This window comes from Scylla paramamosain, chromosome 2 (assembly GCF_035594125.1).
Source record: "Scylla paramamosain isolate STU-SP2022 chromosome 2, ASM3559412v1, whole genome shotgun sequence".
Classification (NCBI taxonomy): domain Eukaryota; kingdom Metazoa; phylum Arthropoda; class Malacostraca; order Decapoda; family Portunidae; genus Scylla; species Scylla paramamosain.
Window position 1 is genome coordinate 30819063 of NC_087152.1, and position 25254 is coordinate 30844316.

The following is a 25254-nucleotide window of genomic DNA, read 5'->3' on the forward strand; positions in this document are numbered from 1 at the left end:
CCGTAATCTGAATTGCCGTAAAGTTTGTTAAAGGAAAATATATCTACAGGCACCGAATGTTCTGAACTGTTTGATCACTTATTCCTGTCAGTGCCTTGCGAAACTGTACTCCATGTAAACTTCCCCCAGACCATTCTGTAAGGAGGAGGAAAGTCACAGCATTCAAAGTATTTTTTTTTATTTATGTTGTTTGGAAATAGATACCTAGATACTAATGTTTTCTTTCATTTATTTTTTATTCGAGTTTCTGTGTTTTCTTTCATTTATTTTTTATTGAGTTTCTGTGTTGGCCTCTAATCAGCGCTACCACTCTTGTATTAACAATAAAACTTGCCGCCACACTGGCCTCGTTGACGCCTCATGGGTCAGTGTTACTTGGTGCTGGAGTGGAACGATTTCGGGAAGGCTTAGCTGTTTATCTTTTCACTCTGCCTGTTGACCAGTGAAATAGTACAGCACGCTCTCCTCACATTACCGCCGCCGCGCCCCACCGATACGTCCGTGTGCTCCACTTCCTTCGCCAAGTACATCAGCGCGTCAGACACTCAAATATTTCACTTTCAAGCTCCATAGTGAGGCTCATAGGGCGGGGAGGACGTCACCCATGGCGAAGGGTGGGTACGTGTTGGTTTCGAGGAAGTAGGTGCCCTCCAGCCTGTGGGGAACAGAAAAGACAGGTTGCTTTAACTCGGCAGACAAATACTCTGAGAACATCTGCGTGCTGCATTCGGAAGGAAACTGTAATTTAGGCGAAAATTTTTTATTGTCGTGGTTACTGTGACTGAAGGTGGCCTTCATAACTCCACAGTTTTGCCCCCGCTTTAAAACATATATAATGAATGTAGAGAGTTCAACATTTTTAAAGTAGGTTTATGTATCTCGTCATTCACTTGCATTGTATCTTCAGTTTTTTGTTTTCTTTGATGCAGGCACCATACTGAATGTGGAGCAAGTAAATGAGTGATTGTAACGAATAGTGAAGCATTAAACTTAACTTTTGTTAGTACACAATACAGAAGCACCAGCTTGCACTACCAGCTTCCTCTAAACAAGTGACAGGAGAGCAATAAAACCCTCGCGTCACAAAAATTAGCTAACGATGGTTCACTCAAACAGAACTCACAGTTTCTTTAACTATAAATACTGCAGTCTTGTCAGAAAGGTAGAACGTTTTGTATACTTCTTTCTCCCTAGAGGATTAAACAGTCTTGTGGCAATGTTTGCATCAAGCAATAGCTGATATGCAAATCCCGCCACAGCCAAAGTCCCACCCAAAGTCCCGCGCCTCTCACCTGCGGTCCACGTGGAAGCCCATCTCGAGGCACCCCTGGCCACAAGTATTACAGGTGCCCTTCATGTAAGTGTCCCAATCGATGCAGGGGCGAGAAAAGAAGGTGGGCGTGCCGTTGATGCTTTCTTTCCAGTACTTGTGTGATTTGGCGTGACTGCACCCGCCTGCCGGAGACACTGGCGTCACGACAAAGAGATACTAGAGATTGGAAAGAAACAAGTAAAGGGAAGAAATAAAGGGAAAGAAGCAAAAGAAGTCATGAAAAAGTTTAGATCCAATAAATAAGAGAATGTGTGAGTGAAGAAAGGAAAGCAATAAAGAATGATAGACCCAAAAAAAAAGTAAGAAAGGAAAGAAAGAACAGAGAAAAGAAACGAAGGAAAAAAAAAGAAAATAATAAAACTGCTAATTCTACAACTAAGCACAAAAAAAAAAAAAAAAGAAAGAAAGAAAGTCAACGGGTTATCGCTTCAGCCACGTCAGCCAGTCAGCCCCCAGGATCCATGGGACACAACACACGGGGCAAGAGCAGCAGCACTCACCAGTCAGTAGGTCTATCCAGCTACCTCCGATGGTGCAGCCCGGCTGGTGCTTTCCGCCGTTGGGGAAGAAGTCCACGTGGCCGATGTTGTATGCGAGTCCCACGCAGCCCTATCGTAGGAGGGAGGGAGAGAGAACACTTACGTTACGTTACGAGGCGTTACTAGACCAAGGCGGACGGAAAAAGGAGAGAGGTACATTAAATGAAAATTAAAGGGAAAGACGTACAAGAGAGAAGGAAAGTGGAAGAAGGAAAAGGAGAAGTATAGGAAATTACAACAAAAGAAAGAAAGTGAAAAAGTCAGTAGATGAAAAGGAAAGAAAACGAGTAGTATAGTGGTACAGTAAATCAAAATAAGTTGTAAGTATGAAAACGAGAAAATTTTAAATGGGAAAGAAAGAAAATTTATGAATATATACGAAATAAAGAAAATTTATGAATATATACGAAATAAAAAAAAAATAACTAACTTCCTCATATACATGTTATATAGATTGTCCAGGAGACTCTTGACAAAGTTCCATGCATTTCCTCCCGTCCCGCCTCACTCATCGAGGCCTTTCAGGAGGCCGCCCTAATGTGTAGCGCCAGGCGTCTTGCTGCTTCCCTCATGCACACACTCCAGATGCCGGTGGAGGGAAGTGATGACGAATTGTTTTAAAGAACCAAAAATTAGTACAATATACTCTTCATTTAACGGAATTATACGGAAACCATTACAACTCTACTGAGTTAAAGGAAGTTGCTTCTTCATCCGTATTTCCTCCATGGAATGGTAATCCAATCCGCTAAGTGGGCCTCTGTCCCAGTGAGACCACTCTTTGCCAGGAAAGTGCTCGAATAAAAACTTTTGGAAAAGAATCAGTGGGCCTTATTTTTTGTAGCTTTTATAATCTCTGACCAGCCTCTTTTGAACTTACGAGTAGATAAGGTGTAATAGATAAAAGAAGATAGATAATTTTGTCAGTTGCGTCCAGTCCAACCGCCACCTCGCGGTAATCTATGCATTACCTAACTAACTATCCAACTATGCGTCCCACTCACACCACCACGCAACAGTGCCACCTTACGTCAAGAAGACCACCGCCATTGGTGTGGATGACCTGCACGAAGTCTGCGTCGGTCTTGTCAAGGCGAGACGATTCCGGGTCTTCATTGAACTCAGGGGCGGCAGGGTCTAGTCCTGGCGTGGAGAGGAGGAAAAGAGGTGAGGCTGGACGGGAGTGAGAACTTCTGTTAAATATGAAAGGGAACCGGGATTGGACTGATGGAAGAAAACACCTGTTAGGAAGATTGGGTATGATCTGAATTAGTGGACGGGACAGACCTGCGACGCTAATGGTGGAGTTGCAGGGAAGATAGAGCCGTGACCAGGAATGGAAGCTGGGCTGAAGGTGTCATAAGACTGCTCTCTTAGGTGGAAAAATGAATCATGCAAAGAGTTGCAGAGTTTTCCAGTGCAAGGGATGAAAGAAATACCCTCGGTTAGCTCAAACATTAGCACAGTAAGATTAACATTGACTTTGTAATACCACGTCAGATGCCCCGCATTAGAAGGACGAACCTGTGATGAAAGGAAGGCGGAAGTTTTTGAGATTTTGTCCAACTGCGCCCGCCACGTGAGCCCCGAGGGAGTGTCCCACGACCTGCACCCCCGCCGCCTGCATCCCCGCCGCCTCGTGCAGCCAGTCCAGCAGGCGTGCAGTGAGGATCCCCACCTGACGCCACACACAACGGGCATTAGTGAGCAAATACCTATCCTTATTTCTCCCTGTGAGGGAAGAATTAATCAACTTGGTGTTGCTTTGTAACGTGTTGCTTGATAAGTATTTATTTTGTTGCCATTTTTTTTTTTTCTCTCTCTCAGTTCTCGTACTGTGCAAGTGTTTATATTGTGTTGATGTTCTTGTTCGAAACAAAGGCAACCTTTTCAAATGACTTTCAGAATTTTAAGAGTGATTATATATATATATATATATATATATATATATATATATATATATATATATATATATATATATATATATATATATATATATATATATATATATATATATATATATATATATATATATATATATATATATATATATATATTTTTTTTTTTTTTTTTTTTTTTTTTTTTTCATCGTGTGTGTGTGTGTGTGTGTGTGTGTCTGTGTAAGCGAAAATCATTGCCTCATACATCCTGTACACACCGTGAGTTTAGATTCAACACAAAAGTTTTCTCTTCCGTGCTCTCAGTGTTCTAGCAGCCAATACATTCTTCCTGCCTCAAATGTCACATTCAAAAGGTGTGACGACGCCTGTCCCCATTTTCTCGCATGTTCCTTTACCGACAAGATCGAATCTTACCTTTGGAACATAATTCACAGCTGTCGGGTACCAGGGCGACACGGCCAGCTTGCTCCACTCCACCGAGATCACGTTGTACGAGCCCAGCTTCAGCAGCTCTGAAATGTGGAAGAGTGAAGGGTCACGGGCAAGGGAAGCAGAGTGAGGCAGTGCTTAGGAGAGGTGCAGGCAGATACGGTATCCATAATAAACATGAGGAATATGTGACATTACAAACCGTCTATGACGCAAAGAAAATCTCCGTCAGATTTAAAGAAAGATGTCCAGGTTATGGCCAGAAAAACTAAAAAAAGTGGCCGCCTGTACTTGAGTCCCGCATCATTTTCCTCTCGCTTAAGTGATATCAGCAAAAGCCACAAAGTCCCACTGGCACCGCGGATGTCCTGTCCTCCCAGCAAGGCACCACTCACCTGTCTTGCCTGTCACCGGCCAGCCCTCGTTGCCGTGGTCGCCGAAGCCGTGCACCACCACCACAGTTGGGTCATTGCCGTTGAAATGACCCAGGGTGGTGAGGTCGCCTTCCTTCACCGTTTGATACGCGTCGTCACCTGGGTTTTTCCTGCCGGCAGGATGAAGGGAGACGGTCGGTAACTGTCTGTGTGTGTGTAAATGTTGTGTTTCCCAACACCCGCGAGTTACTACATAGCGGGAGACGGTCGGTAACTGTCTCTGTGTGTGTAAGCGTTGTTTCCCAACACCTGCGAGTTACTGTGCATTGCCATTTTTGTATCGCTAAATCGTGTGCTTTCCATGCTCCTCACCCACGAGAAACAGCCTCAGGTGTCCACTCAGGCCAGCGTGTCCTCACCTGGTCCACAGCAGGAAGCGGACGTCCTCCAGGGAGGCTCGGGGGGCGTGCTGAGAGACGTGTCGGTTGACGTGCCAGGGGGCGCGCTCGGAGGCGTGCAAGTGAGCATACCGGTGGGCATGACGGGGCAGGTGTCTGGGGACGTGCTGGGGAACTCGGAGGGCATGTCCAGGGACGCGTGGGGCGTGCTGGGGGGCGGCGGTGACGGTAGTCATCGCCCCGACTGTGGATCAGAGTGTACATGTAAATGGGAGCATGTCTTGCCTACGCACACACACACACACACACACACACACACACACACACACACACACACACACACACACACACACACACACACAGAGAGAGAGAGAGAGAGAGAGAGAGAGAGAGAGAGAGAGAGAGAGAGAGAGAGAGAGAGAGAGAGAGAGAGAGAGAGAGAGAGAGAGAGAGAAACGAATGGAGGAATTAGATGACTGGAAAACAGGTCAGCGTGAAGAACACTTTACTCACCCAGCAGCAGCAGCGTCGAAGCCATTCTGACGTGAGGCTCGAGTGGCGTGGAGACTGTCAGCTACCTTGACTGACCTCCTCGGCCTCCTCCGGTGTTCCTGGCACAATGGTTTCTTCGGCAGTCTTTTTAGGGTTAAATCATGTCGACGCGAATGTTACGGCGTGCCGGGACGACACGTGTGTCTAGAGCACTGATAAGGTAGAGGCCTAGACACCCCGGCACTCGATATGTTGATTTTATTGATTTATTTATTTATTTTTTTTTTTTTTTATGTAAGAAGGCAACTGGCTAAGGACAACAAGAAATTTGGAATAAAAAAAATAAAAGAGCCCGTTTAACATGCCAGCTCCCAAAGAAGAAATGCCAAGTAGAATTATAATTATCAAATAATAGAGGATAAGTATCTTGAAAGAGTTAGCAGCTGGGGGGTGAGAAAAACTGGCGGAGACGACTCATGGAAGCTGTTTTAGCTAGAGATGAGATGTGATGTTTTCATATAAGTAGCTGCGTGCGACAAGGGGCCAAGCGCCAACCATCGTGAAACGGATTTAATAATGTATTCTGTTCTATAATTTCCCCTACATCTTAGAAATAACATTGATGGGATCATATCTCTATCGTGCGTGCAGCTAACATCCGTTAATCATAGCAGAGTATACCTCATCAACCAAGCTACCGCCATCACTCTCTTTCGGTAAATGTCAGATGTTTGAAGAGGCAGCTGATGCTTAATTTTAACGCAAAACATTAGTGTGCACTATTGTTACTAAAAGAAAAAAAAATTGTTATACGCATGAAAGTTTCCATAAATTAAAAAAAAAAATTATAAAAAAAAACATTGTGGGGCACAAGTTTTCTTGTATCAACACGTGCCACACCAGCTAGCCCAAACTGTCGTACGGCATTGCTATTGTCAATATCCTGTCATGGTTTGTGTCAAGGTATTATAGGAAGCTACGTTATTAAGGTACAATTATTACTTAACTGTTGCTGAGAGAGAGAGAGAGAGAGAGAGAGAGAGAGAGAGAGAGAGAGAGAGAGAGAGAGAGTGCACTATCACAATGGCGCGTTACCATGGCGATAGTGCACTCTCTCTCTCTCTCTCTCTCTCTCTCTCTCTCTCTCTCTCATGTGATCTTGAAAAGGCGAATCTTTTAAAGAGAAGATAAAAATGTTGAAAATAAACAACAATAGATCCTCACTATAAGCCGTCTCACTGCCCTGAGACGGTTTAGAGAGAGAGAGAGAGAGAGAGAGAGACAAAGGGGTAATAGAAATTATCGTACGTCTGGCAGCGTCGTCCATAGAGTGGCGAGCCATTTAAGGTTTACTGGGCTATGTGAAAGTTTCAAAATCTGAAAATGTTTCCTGCATTATCTCTCATTTTATATATATATATATATATATATATATATATATATATATATATATATATATATATATATATATATATATATATATATATATATATATATATATATATATATATATATATATATATATATATATATATATATATATATATATATATATATATATATGTAAGTATTCAACGTAACGAAATCAGAAGTATATCACGTAAAAGCCAAGAAAGTTAAGCCTATAACGAGATATAACACACAGTTGCATACACTCTGAATAGGACACTCTAGACAGGTAAAGTACGAGTAGAGCGATGGTGGACGACCGACACACGCACTGTGCTTACCTTTAAATGCGATTTACTCGTGTGTTTTTTACTTTTGGCGCTTGGCCCCTTGTTACAGCCAGCTATTCACAATATATATATATATATATATATATATATATATATATATATATATATATATATATATATATATATATATATATATATATATATATATAAAGGTGGTAAGGAAACCTGGGCCTAATCAGGAACAGAAATTAGGAATCTAACGTTTCGACAGGAAAGTCTTCTTCAGAGAGTAACTGACACGGAAAGACTACCTGTACGTATATGTGTACCGTTGTGGTGGATCACCTGGCTGGACGTTTGACAGACGAGCGAGCTGATTAGTCCGTGAGGATGAGTGTGGCCGCAGCCCGGGAGAGGCTCATGAAACCTTCTGTATGGTTAGTGGCCTCTCTTGCCGCTCTGTAGGCAGCTTCCACCAACTTCCTCTTCTTCCTCCCCAGCCCTGTGTGTAAGGTTATTGTTCCCCAACGTGGCAAGTGGCCGTGTTTCTCCGCATGTACGACGAGGGAGTTTGTGGTTCTATGATGTCGCAGTATCGCTCTTGTGCTCTTTCACTCTTCTTTCCATTCCCCGCGCAGTCTCGCCGTAATATGTAGCAGTACAACCGCCACATGGGATGGAGCATAGTACGCCTAACTACTTCGCGTCACCATTCCCCTTTCTCCGCTCTATATCCTGTAGCTTTTGGCCCGAGGCGTATGCCACGCGTACGCCTGCGTCTGATAACACTTTCGTGATCATTTGTACGCCTTTTGCATAAGGAACGACTAAGTATTCCCCACTTTCTTTTACTTTTTCTTCAATTTTCCTCTTAGATATTCTTGTTGCATTATTTTTCAGTTTTTGGAGAAGGCCTAAAGGATATAAAAGTTTTCGGAAGGCCTGTGTTATGTATGCTATTTCCTCGTCCAAAAACTCGTCATTACAAATTCTGAGTGCCCTTAGGTAGAAACCAATTTCCACTTCCGACATTGTTTTTTAGTTTTTTTTTTTTCACCGTGGCCAGATAAGTAATGAATTAGGCTTTCTACATACAGAGAATTTTACACTGTTACAGTCTCGGTGTATTACTCTGTCGAGGAAAGGTAGCTTATTGTTTTCTTCTAGTTCCACTGTTAATTGTATGAACTCGTTTACTTTATTTAGCATCCTTAACTTGTTTTCATCATTTACGTTTTGTGGCATCATCACTAGCACATCGTCCACGTAGCGGAACCACTTAGAATTTCTTCCCATCATGCGCACAAACTCGTCTTTTTCTAACATTTCCATTAAAAAGGGAAGCCATCACTGCGCTAAGAGGGGACCCCCATAGCTAAGCCACGATGCTGCGTGTATTTTTGGCCTTCGAACACCAATGCCTAACTTTTGGTGCATTCGTATTATATGGTATCCGGTAAATTGCTCGAAATCAATTGCTCGACAGTAAATTGCTCGAAATCAATTGCTCGACAGTAAATTGCTCGAAATCAATTGCTCGAAAAATAATTTCTCGAACTGTCAATTGCTCGAAAGGCAAATTGCTCGAAAACAGAATAAAAAAAAGATAAAATAATACTTTATTGTTGTTAATTGAACAGTTAAAAACACGAATGGGTACATTTAAAATTTTTTTAAAATCAAAAATTAAAAATTAAAAAAATTATTGCAAATATTTACTCTATTAGTATGAAATATTGTATGCTATACTTCTTAGATATTCTTCTACATTGTCTGTTGTGTCATAGTTTGATACAATATTCTTTAATCGCATTGCGGTGTCACAGTACTTTTTTCTCCCCTCAGCTGCACTCACTCCTCCCACATATTGTTCTATTCGCAATTCTTGTAAACTTTGTTCTCTCTTTAGTCCATCAATAAATTTCCAAATAGACAGATGACGAGCACCTATTTGATGTTCAAAACTGTTGTGCCATCCTTCAATTGCATTGTTTGTTTTTGACAGTCCTTCTACAACATTATCAAAACAGTTCCACATTTCATGTTTAAATAAAGGAGCACGTCTACGGCTGCGTCTGCACGGCCGCCCAATCCATGTGTCTTCAAAATAATCCACAACTCCTTGAAGCTCATCCGGAAAAATTTCATTTTCAACTAGAAATTCAAATGTTTCCACAACTTTGGGTACAGGTATAAATGCCAACGCAGATAAACGACGAACTTTAAGAGCAAATTCAGCATTGGTGTCGTACATTTTCTTAAGGCCACTTGCTTGAATTTTTCGATAAAGGCTTTGACAAAAATTTTAAAAAACAGCCACTACACTTAGACATTGGAAATTCTTGTTCTATTGTTTTAACCATGGCAATTTCAAAATCAATCATTATTGTTAATGGCTGTAATGTAGGGATTCTTTCTTTAAGAGCCTTCAGGAACCTCCTGTAGGTTTCTTCAGTTTTGTTAGGTAACAGTGCATATACGAGAGGTAATATTTTACCTGACTTCAAGCCATGTATTGTATACATTTGACCAAAAATCAAAGGCACAGTTTTAAAAGTTCCATCAGCGTACCAGTGCTCAGAACGTGCCAAGATATCGAGATTGCTTTGGGTTGCAAAAATTAAAATACGATCATTTGTAGGACCAGAGTCATAAATAAGGAATAAATCCCCTTTGATGGTTTTGGTAAACTCTTCTGGGATGTTAAGATCGAGGTAGCTATTAGGCAAAGCAGGTCCAGCATTTTCCCTTGCGCGTATATTACGTATGGTTCTCTTCATATTTGGTACTGAAGGGAGCTGCACCGCTACAGCAGGACTTATTTTCATTGAAGCACATGATACAATATAATGTGGTGTATCTTGACTATTTATTGCATGTTCTTTCACTTTCTCCATGGCTTTAGCGGCTTCAATTTTAGCGGCATCTCCTCCATGGTTGTGATTCCCATTTCGTTTCTGGATACTATCATGGACTGTGATAACACGTGCTGAGCATTTCTTTTTTTTTTTTTTTTTTTTTTTTGCACATTTCACATTTCCAGTAAATCTTATTGTTCACTGTTTTGTCTTTGATATAAAGATATCCATCCAAACATAACTTCTTCTTTCTTTTTTCGCTCTCAACAAAAATTATGTCCATTTCTAGGGTTCAAGATCTAGAAAATAACTGAAATAGAAATAGAAAACAAATATAAGAAAGAATCAGGAAAATCGTCAGTAGTATTATAGGTCGACTCAATATCAATAATAGACAATCCAGTGACAAGTATTAACACTTAAGGGAATACTGTAAGACAAGCCTAATGACAATGGATATGGTTGCAATGGGGAGAAAGGAAGAAAGGGGGAACCACACGTACAGAAAGTAGCCCTGCCACCGTGTGTTAAGCCAGCCAAAAGACATGTCGTGAGACGGCGCAGCTGACATAATGCTTTGTGCTTCGAAATTATTTCGAGCAATCTGCCTTTCGAGACGAGACGGCGCAGCTGACGTGGTGCTTCGAGCTTCGAAATTATTTCGAGCAATCTGCCTTTCGAGCAATTGACAGTTCGAGAAATTATTTTTCGAGCAATTGATTTCGAGCAATTTACTGTCGAGCAATTGATTTCGAGCAATTTACCTAGAATCGTGTTGTGTATATATATATATATATATATATATATATATATATATATATATATATATATATATATATATATATATATATATATATATATATATATATATATATATATATTATAGTCATCTCATAGTCTGTATTTATTTTATTCTGTCTGTAAAAAGGAGAATACAGTCAATCCTCTTAATTTCCATCGTCATCATCGAAAGATTCGAGTCTATAGATCGTATTAGCATCTCCCAATGTATGAGCCAACAAGGGTCGAAGTAGAGGAGTCTGTGTGAGGGGAGTCAAAACGCACCAGGTTACTGTCCACACCACTACACGCGCTCCACTACCCCAGGCTGCTGGTAGAGGGAGCACCAAGTAACCTCCTTTGTTATGTGGAAATCATCTCTACTAGCATTGCAACCACTGTCTTCCCCTGCAACAGTTATTGTAGATATTTTATAGATCGTAAATCTTGTTTTTGTTTTTGTTTTCTTTTCAAGAAAGTTGCAACTTCACCAAACTGATGCTGGACAGTGAACCTGGCATCCCGGGGAGCAGCGTCACCGGCACACTTCCCTTCACACTTACTCAGTCCACTATCCGAATCTGAATTGTTATTAAGATGACTGGGAAGAAATCTGAACTAGGAGATATCAGCAAACTCTTTAACATTATTTTTGCCATTACAAACCTTTTTTTTTTTTTTTATGTAGGAGGGGCACCGGACAAGGGCAACAAAAATCCAACAAAAAAAAAAAAAAAGGCCCACTGATATGTCAGTCCTCCAATAGGTTCCAAAGCGGTAGTCTAAAAATGAAGGATAAGTGTCTTGAAACATCCCTCTTGAAGGAGTTCAAGGTGGAAATACAGAAGCAGGCAGGGAGTTCCAGAATTTACCAGAAAATGGGATGAATGATTGAGAATACTGGTTAGTGGAGGAGGCAGTAGACACCTGCCGAAACGATAATTACTCCCAGTGAGGTCTAAAGCACTGTTCAGGGGGTGCTGTGAACTTATCATTAAACCCAGCTGTGACCTCACTGAACGTTTCCCTTTGTGTCTCACAACACAAGGGGGTAGTCACAGCCTGCCCTCTAAAGACAACTCTCTTCCTCCACACAAAACTACAAGCACCTAATAACACACACACCCTTCACTCCAAAAAATTTAAAATCATGGCGACTCCTACACCAGCCTCGGAGTCCCCATCTGGGGAGGGGACCATAAATGTCCCCAGGTCGGACTGCCTTTCCGTCGACGACCCTAAGTGTCTTGACACCCCCCTCAACTTTTTCTTCATTAACTTCTGCAACATTCGCGGTCTAAGATCTAATTTTCAATCTGTAGAACACCACCTCTCCTCTTCTAAACCTCATCTTCTTTTCCTCACTGAAACTCAGGTGTCTGAGGCAACTGACAGTAGCCCCTTTTCTGTTCCCTCCTACTTTCTCTATCCTCATTTTCGATCCAAAGCTGGATGCTGCGTTTATGTGCGCAATGACTTAACCTGCTCTCGTGCCCACGCTCTTGAATCTTCCGAGTTTTCCACCATCTGGCTACGACTACAGAGTCATTCTCATACTAAATTTATCTGTGCTGTATACCTCTCTCCTAACTCCTCTGACTATAAGAAATTCTTTGACTACTTAACTTCCAAAGTGGAGCACATTCTGACCCTCTTCCCTTTTGCAGAGATCTCCATTCTTGGAGACTTCAATGTTCACCACCAGCTTTGGCTTTCCTCTCCCTTCACTGACCATCCTGGTGAACTAGCCTACAACTTTGCTATCCTCCATGACCTTGAGCAATTGGTGCAACACCCTACTCGTATTCCTGACCGTCTTGGAGATACGCCCAACATTCTTGACCTTTTCCTGACCTCTAATCCTTCTGCTTATGCTGTCACCCTTTCTTCTCCGTTGGGCTCCTCCGATCACAATCACATATCTTTATCTTGTCCTATCACTCCAATCCCTCCTCAGGATCCCCCTAAGCGAAGGTGCCTCTGGCGTTTTGCCTCTGCTAGTTGGGGGGACCTGAGGCGGTATTTTGCTGATTTTCCTTGGAATGACTACTGCTTCCGTGTCAGAGACCCGTCTTTGTGTGCTGAGCGCATAACAGAGGTGATAGTGTCTGGCATGGAGGCGTACATTCCTCACTCTTTTTCTCGTCCTAAACCTTCTAAACCTTGGTTTAACACAGCTTGTTCTCGTGCTATACATGATAGAGAGGTGGCCCACAAAAGGTACTTAAGCCTTCCTTCACCAGAATCTCATGCACTTTATATTTCTGCCCGGAACCATGCCAAGTCTGTTCTCCAACTAGCCAAAAACTCCTTCATTAACAGAAAATGTCAAAACCTTTCAAGATCTAACTCCCCTCGTGATTTCTGGCATCTAGCCAAAAATATCTCCAATAACTTTGCTTCTTCTTCTTTCCCTCCTTTACTTCAACCAGATGGCACCACTGCTATCACATCTATTTCTAAAGCTGAACTCTTTGCTCAAACCTTTGCTAAAAACTCTACCTTGGACGATTCTGGGCTTGTTCCTCCCTCTCCTCCACCCTCTGACTACTTCATGCCTCGTATTAAAATTCTTCGTAATGATGTTTTCCATGCCCTCGCTGGCCTAAACCCTCAGAAGGCTTATGGACCTGATGGGGTCCCTCCTATTGTTCTCCGAAACTGTGCCTCCGTGCTTGCACCTTGCCTAGTCAAACTCTTTCAGCTCTGTCTGTCAACATCTACCTTTCCTTCTTGCTGGAAGTTTGCCTACATTCAACCTGTTCCTAAAAAGGGTGACCGCTCTAATCCCTCAAACTACCGTCCTATTGCTTTAATTTCCTGCTTATCTAAAGTTTTTGAATCTATCCTCAACAGGAAGATTCTTAAACATCTATCACTTCACAACCTTCTATCTGATCGCCAGTATGGGTTCCGTCAAGGCCGCTCTACTGGTGATCTTCTGGCTTTCCTTACTGAGTCTTGGTCATCCTCTTTTAGAGACTTTGGTGAAACTTTTGCTGTTGCCTTGGACATATCAAAAGCCTTTGATAGAGTCTGGCACAAAGCTTTGATTTCCAAACTACCCTCCTACGGTTTCTATCCTTCTCTCTGTAACTTCATCTCAAGTTTCCTTTCTGACCGTTCTATTGCTGCTGTGGTAGACGGTCACTGTTCTTCTCCTAAATCTATTAACAGTGGTGTTCCTCAGGGTTCTGTCCTGTCACCCACTCTCTTCTTATTATTCATTAATGATCTTCTAAACCAAACTTCTTGTCCTATCCACTCCTATGCTGATGATACCACCCTGCACTTTTCCACGTCTTTTCATAGACGTCCAACCCTTCAGGAGGTAAACATATCACGCAGGGAAGCCACAGAACGCCTGACTTCTGATCTTTCTAAAATTTCTGATTGGGGCAGAGCAAACTTGGTATTGTTCAATGCCTCAAAAACTCAATTCCTCCATCTATCAACTCGACACAATCTTCCAGACAACTATCCCCTCTTCTTCAATGACACTCAACTATCCCCCTCTTCTACACTGAACATCCTTGGTCTGTCCTTTACTTATAATCTGAACTGGAAACTTCACATCTCATCTCTAGCTAAAACAGCTTCTATGAAGTTAGGTGTTCTGAGACGTCTCCGCCAGTTTTTCTCACCCCCCCAGCTGCTAACTCTGTACAAGGGCCTTATCCGTCCATGTATGGAGTATGCTTCACATGTCTGGGGGGGTTCCACTCATACTGCTGTTCTAGACAGGGTGGAATCAAAAGCTTTTCGTCTCATCAACTCCTCTCCTCTAACTGACTGTCTTCAGCCTCTCTCTCACCGCCGCAATGTTGCATCTCTAGCTGTCTTCTACCGCTATTTTCATGCTAACTGTTCTTCTGATCTTGCTAACTGCATGCCTCCCCTCCTTCCGCGGCCTCGCTGCACAAGACTTTCATCTTTCTCTCACTCCTATTCTGTCCACCTCTCTAACGCAAGAGTTAACCAGTATTCTCAATCATTCATCCCTTTCTCTGGTAAACTCTGGAATTAGAGAGAATAAGGGTGAAAGAAAGGACAGAATAGAGGGTGAGAGAAAAAAGAAAGTCTTGTGCAGCGAGGCCGCGACAGAAGGGGAAGCATGCAGTTAGCAAGATCAGAAGAGCAGTTAGCATGAAAATAACGGTAGAAGACAGCAAGAGATGTAACATTGCAGCGATGAGAAAGAGGCTGAAGACAGTTAGAGGAGAGGAGTTGATGAGACGAAAAGCTTTTGATTCCAACTTGTTTAGAAGAGTGGTATGACTGGAAGCCCCCAGACATGTGAAGCATTCTCCATACATGGACGGATAAGGCCCCTGTACAGAGTTAGCAGTTGGAAAGGTGAGAAAAACTGACACAGACGTCCCAGAACACCTAACTTCATAGATGTTTTACCTAGAGATGAGATGTGAAGTTTTCAATTTAGATTATAGATAAGTAAAGGACAGACCGAGGATGTTCAGTGTAGAAGGGGACAGTTGAGTGTCATTGAAAAAGAGGAGATAGTTATCTGGAAGGTTGTGTCGAGTTCATAGATGGAGGAATTGAGTTTTTGAGGCATTGAACAATACTAAGTTTGCTCTGCCCCAATCAGAAATTTTAGAAAGATCAGAAGTCAGGCGTTCTGTGGCTTCCTTGCGTGAACTGTCTACTTCCTGAAGGGTTGGACGTCAACGAAAAGACGTGGAAAAGTGCAGGATGGTATCATCAGCGTAGAAGTGGATAGGCCAAGAAGTTTGGTTTAGGTCATTGATGAATAATAGATTTAGGAGAACAGTGACCGTCTACCACAGCAGGAGTAGAATGGTCAGAAAGAAAATTTGAGATGAAGTTGCAGAGAGAAGGATAGAAGCAGTAGGAGGGTAGTTTGGAAATTAACGCTTTGTGCCAGACTCTTGTATCAAAAGCTTTTGATGTGTCTCAGGCAACAACAAATGTTTCACCAAAATCTCTAAAAGAGGATGACCAACACTCAGTAAGGAAAGCCAGATCTCCAGTAGAGCAGCCTTGATGGAACCCATACTGGTGATCAGATAGAAGGTTGTGAAGTGATAAATGTTTAAGAATCTTTCTGTTGAGGATAGATTCAAAAACTTTAGATAGGCAGGAAATTAAAGCAATAGCACGATAGTTTGAGGGATTAGAACGGTCACCCTTTTTAGGAACAGGTTGAATGTAGGCAAGCTTCCAGCAAGAAGGAAAGGTAGATGTTGACAGACAGAGTTGAAAGAGTTTGATTAGGCAAGGTGCAATCACGGAGGCACAGTTTCGGAGAACAATAAGAGGGACCCCATCAGGTCCATAAGCCTTCCGAGGGTTTAGGCCAGCGAGGGCATGGAAAACATCATTGCAAAGAATTTTACTAGGTAGCATGAAGTAGTCAGAGGGTGAAGGAGAGAGAGGAACAAGTCCTGAATCGTTCAAAGTAAAGTTTTTACCAAAGGTTTGAGCCAAGAGTTCAGCTTCAGAGGTAGATGAGATAGCAGTGGTGCCATCTGGTTGAAATAAAGGAGGGAAAGAAGAAGAAAAGTTATAGAAGATATTTTTGGCAAGGTGCCAGAAGTCACGAGGGGAGTTAGATCTTGAAAGATGTTGACACTTTCTATTAATGAAGGAGTTTTTGGCTAGCTGGAGAACAGACTTGGCATGGTTCCGGGCAGAAATATACAGCGCATGAGATTCTGGTGATGGAAGGCTCAAGTACCTTTTGGAAATACAGCTTGTTCTCGTGCTATACATGATAGACAGGTGGCCCACCTCTCTATCATGTATAGCACGAGAACAAGCTTTATTTCCCCACCCATTCTGTACATTTTCAATTTGTTAACTGCCTAAATAATAAACCGTTTATTATTTTTATTGTTATTATTATTATTATTAAACCAAGGTTTGGAAGGTTTAAGTCGAAAAAAGGGTGAGGAATGTACGCTTCCATGCCAGACACTATCACCTCTGTTATGGGCTCAGCACACAAAGACGGGTCTCTAACACGGAAGCAGTAGTCATTCAAAGGAAAATCAGCAAAATACCTCCTCAGGTTCCCCCAACTAGCAGAGGGAAAACGCCAGAGGCACCTCCGCTTCTGGGGATCCTGAAGAGGGATTTGAGCGATAGGACAAGACACAGATACGAGACTGTGATCGGAGGAGCCCAACGGAGAAGATAGGGCAAAAGCATAAGCAGGAATAGAAGTTAGGAAAAGGTTAAGAATGTTGGGCGTATCTCCAAGACGGTCAGGAATACGAATAGGGTGTTGCATCAGTTGCTGTAGATAGTGGAGGATAGCAAAGTTAAAGGCTAATTCACCAGGATGGTCAGTGAAGGGAGAGGAAAACCAAAGATGGTGGTGAACATTGAAGTCTCCAAGAATGGAGATCTCCACAAAAGGGAAGAGAGACAGAATGTGCTCCACTTTTGGGAGTTAAGTAGTCAGAGAATTTCTTATAGTCAGAGGAGTTAGGTGAGAGGTATACAGAACAGATAAATTTAGTTTGAGAGATACTCTGTAGTCGTAGCCAGATGGTGGAAAACTCGGAAGATTCAAGAGCGTGGGCACGAGAGCAGGTTAAGTCGTTGCGCACATAGACGCAACATCCAGCTTTGGAATGAAAATAAGGACTGAGAAAGTAGGAAAAACAGAAAAGCGGCTACTATCAGCTGCCTCAGACACCTGAGTTTCAGTGAGAAATGAAGATGGGGTTTAGTATAGGAGAAGTGATGGTCTATAGATTGAAAATTAGATTTAAGACCGCGAATGTTGCAGAAGTTAATGAAGTTGAGGAGGGTGTCAAGACACTTATGGTCGATACCTGAAGAGCGGTCCGACCTGGGGACATTTGTGGTCCCCTCTCCACGTGGGGACTCCTAGGCTGGTGTAGGAGTCGCCATGATAATTTTCTGTTTTGAGTGAAGGGTGTGTGTGTAATTAAGTGCATGCAGTTTTGTGTGAAGGAAGAGTGTTGTCTTTAGAGGGCAGGCTGTGATTGCCCCCTTGCTTTGTGAGACAAAGGGAAACGTTCAGTGAGGTCACAACTGGGTTTAATGATAGGTTCACAGCACCCCCTGATCCAGTGCTTTAGACCTCACTGGGAGTAATTATCGTTTCGGCAGGTGCCTCCTCCTCTAACACATTCGATAACTTGTGCATTCCCATTTTTGTCTTTGTTTCATACTGGAATTGAGCTTTGCTTGAAAGGACAAGTGTTTTTACGATACTTAAAGTTTGTTCTTGTTCATCTTCCTTCCCTTCATTTTCTTTTTAAAATAACTCCTTTTTCTTATCATTTTTTGTGTTATACTGTTCCTCTCAGTTTACCTAGGGAAAACTATTCCAGAAATTTCTCTGTAGCATTATTGTGCTTGGCACTTACCTCTCAGTTCCAGCCTCGACACATTCTGTATTTTCTTTCTTGACCGGAGTAGGTATGAAAGGACTTGTACATCCAAATATAGCTAGTTTATACATGTCATTGATCATTTTTGGAAGTTTGTTCTTATCGCTGGAGCCTAATAATGCGTTATGTACAGATAAGAACCAAATTTCTTTTAGTTCAGCATCAACGCGTCAGGGCGTTGAGTAAGCGATGGAAGTGATCTAACAAACCATTACTGAACTGTACTGGCCGCAATGGTGAATGGTCTGAAGCAATCATGTCATTCATTGTGTGTGTGCATCAGTCATCTTGACAAGGCTGTGCTGCTTACTATTGACATGATCAAGCCACTTGGGACAGAATAACCATAACTAATAAAAGTGCGAGAAACATTGCCAAGACTACATCAGAATATTTAGAAGAATCTCTCCATAAAATCTGGCGAATTTCCTCAAATTCTGCCAGAGAAAAGGATAATTTTGAAAGCAGAAATATATTGTCCAACTGCAAGTAATTTACGATTTACATTAAGAGGAGAAGAAAGGAAGAGAAAAATACAAACAGAAAAAGGGAGAAGTAAAACAATAAATTTTAAAAGTAAACTTTTCTCTTAATTTCATAAGTACTTCTTTTTATCTTATATATTCATTCTTTTGCGTGCCTCGTGTCTGTAGCTGTGTGTAGTGTTGAGGTGTTACATCACACTACGCTGCAGTGTAGAGGTGTTGCATCACACTACGCTGTAGTGTAGAGGTGTTACATCACACTAAGGAAGTCCCCAGGTGTGGAGAGAGAGAGAGAGAGTGAGAGAGAAATATATGGGAATGAGGAAGAGGAGCAGATCCCAAGGATCACCGTCTCTTCGCCTATGAGATGAGCGATTCCTGTGTCTTGTTAAGCATCAAAAATAATTTTGTTCATTAATTAATTTTCGTTCATTAAATCAAATTTCAGACTCCATACGAACGGGTTTTTTCATTCTGGTTGGGCGTCAAGGGAAGTCTTCACACAAACATTTCATTGTTATTTTTTTATTTATTTATTTATTTTTTATTTTTTTATTTTTTTTCTCAATTTACCTAAAGTACTACAGAGTATGTTCAGAGAGCAGATGGTTTAGTGACGCGCGAGGAGTAGGAGTGTGTGGCCACGCGATCCCTGTGTAAACGCTCTCCTCTATAATGTCCATGATATACTCTGTGAACTTTGGGTCTCCTTGAACTCCATTAATTTTTAATCAGTACCATACGAAAAAAAAAAAAAATGCATGAAGCAACAATAATTAATTATTTTCATCGTTGCGGAATATAAAATCATAATTGTATTTTGTATCAGTTTCTTCCTATCCCTTTTTAGAATATAGAGTTTGCCAGTCAAAGGATGAAAGGCTGAGAATACTGATTAATTCTTGCATAAGAGAGGTGGACAGACTAGGGGTCAGACCAAATAGAAAGTCTTGTGCAGCGAGACCGCAGGAGGGGTTAGGCACACAGCAGGATCAGGAGAGAAGTTTGCGTGAAAGTAGCTATAGAAGATAGCAAGAGATGCAACAATGTAGCGAAGAAAGAGGCTGAAGACAGTCACTTAGAGGAGAGGAGTTGATGAGACGAAATGGTTTTGATTCCATCCTGTTTCAGAAACCAGTATGTATGGAACATCCATACTTCCATTCATTCCTCCATCACATCCCATCTTAAACCATGTTTCTCCAACTAATGTAGAATTGAACGCTTTAATTTCCTCTCACAAGGAATATTTTATATATTTTGTATGTTTTTAATGATTCTCCTCTTTACTGACTCCAACAGATCACACCAGAGCCTCGATATATTCAGTGTATGTATGGACTCCCTGTGGCAACGCTAAACACCTGCCATCTGCTGCTAAGGAGATAAGATGTGGGAGTTGTTCGTTCCTTTCGCTTTTTTTCCTGGTACAGTCTTGCGTCACTTATTTGTTTTCTGTCTGTTGTTGTTATCGTGGGATTTGTGTCTCTTTACTTATTTGCCACACGCCATCGTCTCCCGCGCCTCTCCACATATCCCCTCCCCTGTTGCCCCCGTTGCGTAAGGGATTTCTTTATTTTTTCGTCTCCTTTTATCATCATCATCATCATTGTAAACTAGATTTTTTTTTTCCTGTTACGGTGTGGAATATACTTCCCATTTTCTTTTCTTCTATTGAACACCTTGATACGGAAAGAGAATTGCACCTGCTTGTCACAACACAATCTTTAGTAAATCTGTTCTTTGTACTTTACCCCTCGACTGCCGCGCCTTCTCTTCAGGTGTGGTAAGACGCTGCGGTGCCAGGTGAGATTGCCATGGTGACAGGCACCACTAACAGATGAAAGAGTAAGTTTCTGGTGCCTGCTGTTATACAGTATATATATGCTCAATAAAATCGTCTGGTTTACTAAAATGAGGTAGCGAGTCACTAAAAGTCAATGTGTTCGTTTAGAAAAATATATTCTGTTAATTAGTCATTATTTTATTCGTTTATTTATTTATTTATCTATCTATATCTGTCTATCTATGTATGTATGTATCTTTCTGTATCTATCTGTCTTTCTATCTACTTATTCATTTCTATCTATCTATCTATCTATCTATATTTTAAAGGGTGTATCCTCACTACGTAAGAACATAAGATCTTAAGAAAACTAGAGAAGTTACAAAAAGTCATCAGGCCTACACTTGGCCATCCTTGTATAAAATATATCTACCTCTTTAAAACCTGTCATCTCTACCCATGAATACATAAAGAGGCAAACAAAGTGAGTCATCCCTTCCCTGGATCTTCCTTTTCGATCCCAACACCCCTGCAGAAATTTTATTTAGTCGATATTTCTAAAAAAAAAAAAAAAAAAAAAAAGTCTGCTGCGGTCCTTTGCCTCTTAGTCTAATCAGTCCCTCACCTTTCTTGTTAATGTGTTCCTGGAGCATCCCAAGGATTGTAATGATAACAATTCCAAGAAAGAAAAGATTACATGCATACTACCGTACGCTCTTCGCCCTCCCATGAATGCGTTTTTGTAGTGGTTCTTTTTTTTCTTTATTGGTTAAGTTATTGCTTTACAGCAACAAGGTCATGTGGGGCCGGCTTAGGTTGCTCTCCCAGATGTGTGTGTGTGTGTGTGTGTGTGTGTGGTGTGTGTCCGTGTGTTTTCCCAAAAATTGCGTAATCCAGTTCATTCGACTTAAGTTGAAATATTCCGGTGAAGGTCACACACACACACACACACACACACACACACACACACACACACACACACACACACACACACACACACACACACACACACACACCACTGAGGCAGGTGCGGCACGATGCTTGCCAGTAATTGCCACCTTTCCTTACCTGGTGTACGAGACAATGACGATAATGACGGTGATAGACGACTAAGGTAAAGCAATATCTGTCTGCACTTTTCACGTACGGGTAGTGTGACAAGGAAGAGAGACTTGTGAGGCTGGAGACGCTGGACTGTATTCTGAAACACTTCTGCACCGCACCTACACTAGACTCAAAAGGCTGTAGTTGAAGCTACGCGGATTCTACACGGCTCTAGAGACATATTAATAAGATTTCTACATTATTAACATATGAAACAGTCTCGAGAACCCGGTTAACCATCTGTGTGACCTTTGAAAACAGTCTTGATGAGAGAGCAAAGCGTTTCTGAATAAGGGCCGCTGTGTGGAGACTGATGACGAGAACATAAAGATCATTGAAACGAAATGTATTAACACCCAACATACGGTGAGGTAGGAAGGAAACTTGTAAAATAAAAAATTACAGTGGAACTATGGTTGAAGGAGAGGGAAAAGACATAAGACGCGGGGTATAGTAAAAGAGTAGTGGCATTAGGGGTGTTGTACAGGCTTATCTAGGGAGTGGAGAAAGTTTGCCATATGTTGAAGAGAGATTTTTGAGAGGGCAAGGGGAGAGTGACCGCGTGATGGGATGCTGTGAGAAAATAAAGAAGAGCGAGCAGGTGTGTGTGTGTGTGTGTGTGTGTGTGTGTGTGTTAAGTACAATTTTTTTTTTTTTTATCATCCAAATTTTTGTTGCATTAATATAAGCAAATATAGGATAAATTTCTGGGGATTTGTTATTTTTATTGTTGTTGTTGCTGTTGTTGTTGTTGTTGTTACTATTATTATTATTATTATTATTATTATTATTATTATTATTATTATTATTATTATTATTATTGTTATTATTATCATTATTATTATTATTATTATTATTATTATCATTATTATTATTATTATTATTATTATTGTCGTTGTTGTTGTTATAACTTTTAAGTTTTGACAAAATTTGGCAGATTACAGTTTTCTTTTATCATTTTTGTATTAAATCAGTATTTCCAGTTAATGAAAATGTTTTATATTTTGTAACATCACGCATTGTCAATTAATTATCTATCCGCCTATTTATCTTTCTATCTATCTATCTGTCTAATCATCCAAAACGTTCATCTGTCTACTCTCCTGGCTGTTTATCTATCTATTTATTATCTGGTTACCAGCATCTGCCTAAATATCTTCTTATTTATCTGTATCATCTGTTTTCTGTGTACTGTGTCTTACTTGTTTGTCTATCTATCTAGCTGTATCGATCTCCATTCCTCTATCTATCCATCTTTCTATCTGTTTATGTTCGTGAGTAAAGTACAAATGGATAGTTGATCTAAGTCAAAATTAACCCCTTCACTTGCATGCTTGTCCTTTCTTAACAATCAGAGCACCGTAAAAGTAAAAAGAACAATGGTTTGCATGAAAAAGAAATAGAGGGTAGGAGACTAATTTTGTCCTTTCTAAGCCACGGAAATACTTATGAGACTGCAGTACAAAAACAAGCATCTGAAAAGTTGTACGTATATATATGTAAGAAAAAAAAAAAGTCAGGTTGTGAGGGTTTAAAAAAGCGCGATTTTTTTTTTTTTTTGGGGGGGTGGAATGAGTAAGCTACATAGATATTAGTGTTACGTGATCATAGGAAAATTTGTCTAGTTATGAGGATTATGAGTGTGGTTTTCCTGTTTGAGTAAGCTACATGGATAAGACAAGTATTAGTGGACGAAGGAAGGAATGAAAAGTAGAGGGAGAGAAAGAAACTATAAGAAAAAAAATAGTAGCTGAAGGAAGAACATAAAGGGCGACAAAAAGCAATGGAGAAATTCATACAGTAAAGCCAGCACAAATAAAGTAAGGAACGAAGAAAATGGAAAGAAGGACAAAACCTGAGAAACAAGGAAAGGAGGAAAGAAAAATGATGGAAAAGGAAGAAAAGATCTGGAAAGAATATAGAGAGAGAAACTCGGGAAGAAGGGTGGAATTAAATAAGGAAGTATTTGGAAGGAAGGACAGAGAGGAAGGTGGAAACAAAGGAAGGGAAAATAAGAGGAATGGAAGAAAGAAATGGAATAAAAAGCAAGAATTTGAAAAGATGGATAGAAAAGGAGAAACGTTAGAAAAAAAAAAGGAAAAACGTGAAAGAAATTAACTAAGGAAAACAGAATTTAGAAGGAAAGATGATAAACGGAGAAAGATAAAGAAAAATCAAAAAAGGAGGAATGAAGAATTGGATGAAAAAAAAAAAATTGGAATGAGGAACGAAAAGGGAGAAACGAAGGGAGGAAGATTGAAGTAATTAAAAAAAATAAGGGAAGATAAAAAGACAGAAACGATGGAAAGAGTAAAGAATAAAATAAAATAAGATAAAAAATTGGAAGGAAAGAAAGACAAAGAAATAATAAAATAAAAGGGAGTAGAAGAAATTTAATGGAACAATGAAAACTCTGTCTGGAAAGGTAGAAAGAAAGATTAAAACAAAGAAAGAAACAAAGAAGAGGGAAGAAAGGAATTGAATAAGGAAGGATTGCTTTGGAAGGAAGGACGGACAAAAAGTGAGAAAAGGATTAATGGGTGAAATGAAAATGAAATAAGAAAGAAATTGGAAGGAAGACAATGAAAGAAACTGAGGAAGGAAAGAAAAAAGCTGAAAAAGAGGCAAACGAGGAAGCGGATGAAGGAGAAAAGCATGAAAGAAGAGAACATGCAGGAGGTGACTGGGCGGGGATGAAGGATGACCTGGAGTGACTTGCTTTATCCGTATCAGCTGTAGGGGCGAGGGCTGGCAGAGTGGTAGTACCGGTGGATGGTCCTGGCGCGTCACGCTGAATCGTTCCTGAGTGTATGGCGCAGTTGAGGGGACGCTTCGGGGTGCCGCACGTGTATGGCGCAATTACGTAAGGTTGTTTTCGCTGAGATCCTCACGTGACGCTGTTCTCACGTGTAGGGACTAGGTACAGTTTAAGGTCGTATATAGAGAAGGTCGTATATAGAAAATAAATAAATAGATAGATAAGTAAATAAATCAATAAAACCTTGAGAGTACAATGCAGGGTATCAAAAGTATTCTTTATGCTGAGAAATAGTCTTTTGAATAGAACTTTTAAAATTTGAGTTTTTTTTTTTTTTATCTTATCGAAATCTACTGGACGTGTTCAAAGTATTTAAAGGATTAGATGATATTAATAAATGGTGGAGATTGTTTTCACAGCCGATTGATCAAACATTACGAGAAGAATATTCTTTTTTTTTTTTTAATAGAGGTAAGGCTTCGACAAACACTTCCTCTTCAGTTGAATAATAAATGTTGTCAATGAATGAATTAATAAACTCTACGGCACCACCACCGTTGCTTTGGCTTCCGTCGTCACAACAATGGAATTCATGGCTGAGTAATTAGACTCTGAATTGCAAAACTTACAAGAAAGAGATCCTCGTGTCCCCACAATGATTCTTGTTACTGGGAAGAGCCTCCACTGTAGTTAATTAATTACGAGGCGGACAAATCAACATGAAAAGTTTCCATTGGTGATGGCGGTGGTGGCAACATCTTAGCATTGTGCAAGTCTTCTCAGGGCAGCCATGATGACATTGCAGAGCCCAAAGAAAGATTACCATTATGTTAGACACCGAAATACGTACTCAGATTGTTTAATTTATTTAACTATTTAATTGTTTATGTAAGTGACATGAACATCAGTGAGACGTCATCATGGAAAAA

At 40.8% G+C, this 25254-nt stretch overlaps 1 protein-coding gene across 1 annotated transcript; it reads right to left on the reverse strand.

Annotated features, from left to right (window-relative positions):
• Positions 1 to 209: 209 nt before the first annotated feature.
• LOC135113038 (pancreatic lipase-related protein 2-like) lies at positions 210 to 5723 on the reverse strand. Its single transcript, XM_064027972.1, has 9 exons — positions 5488 to 5723; positions 4996 to 5218; positions 4598 to 4746; positions 4188 to 4285; positions 3397 to 3550; positions 2903 to 3015; positions 1834 to 1942; positions 1293 to 1455; positions 210 to 655 (listed from the first exon to the last, which is right to left on the reverse strand). Exons 1-9 carry the CDS (start codon positions 5510 to 5512, stop codon positions 580 to 582), a joined length of 1110 nt encoding a protein of 369 aa, XP_063884042.1. The 5' UTR covers positions 5513 to 5723; the 3' UTR covers positions 210 to 579.
• Between the last annotated feature and the right edge of the window lie 19531 nt (positions 5724 to 25254).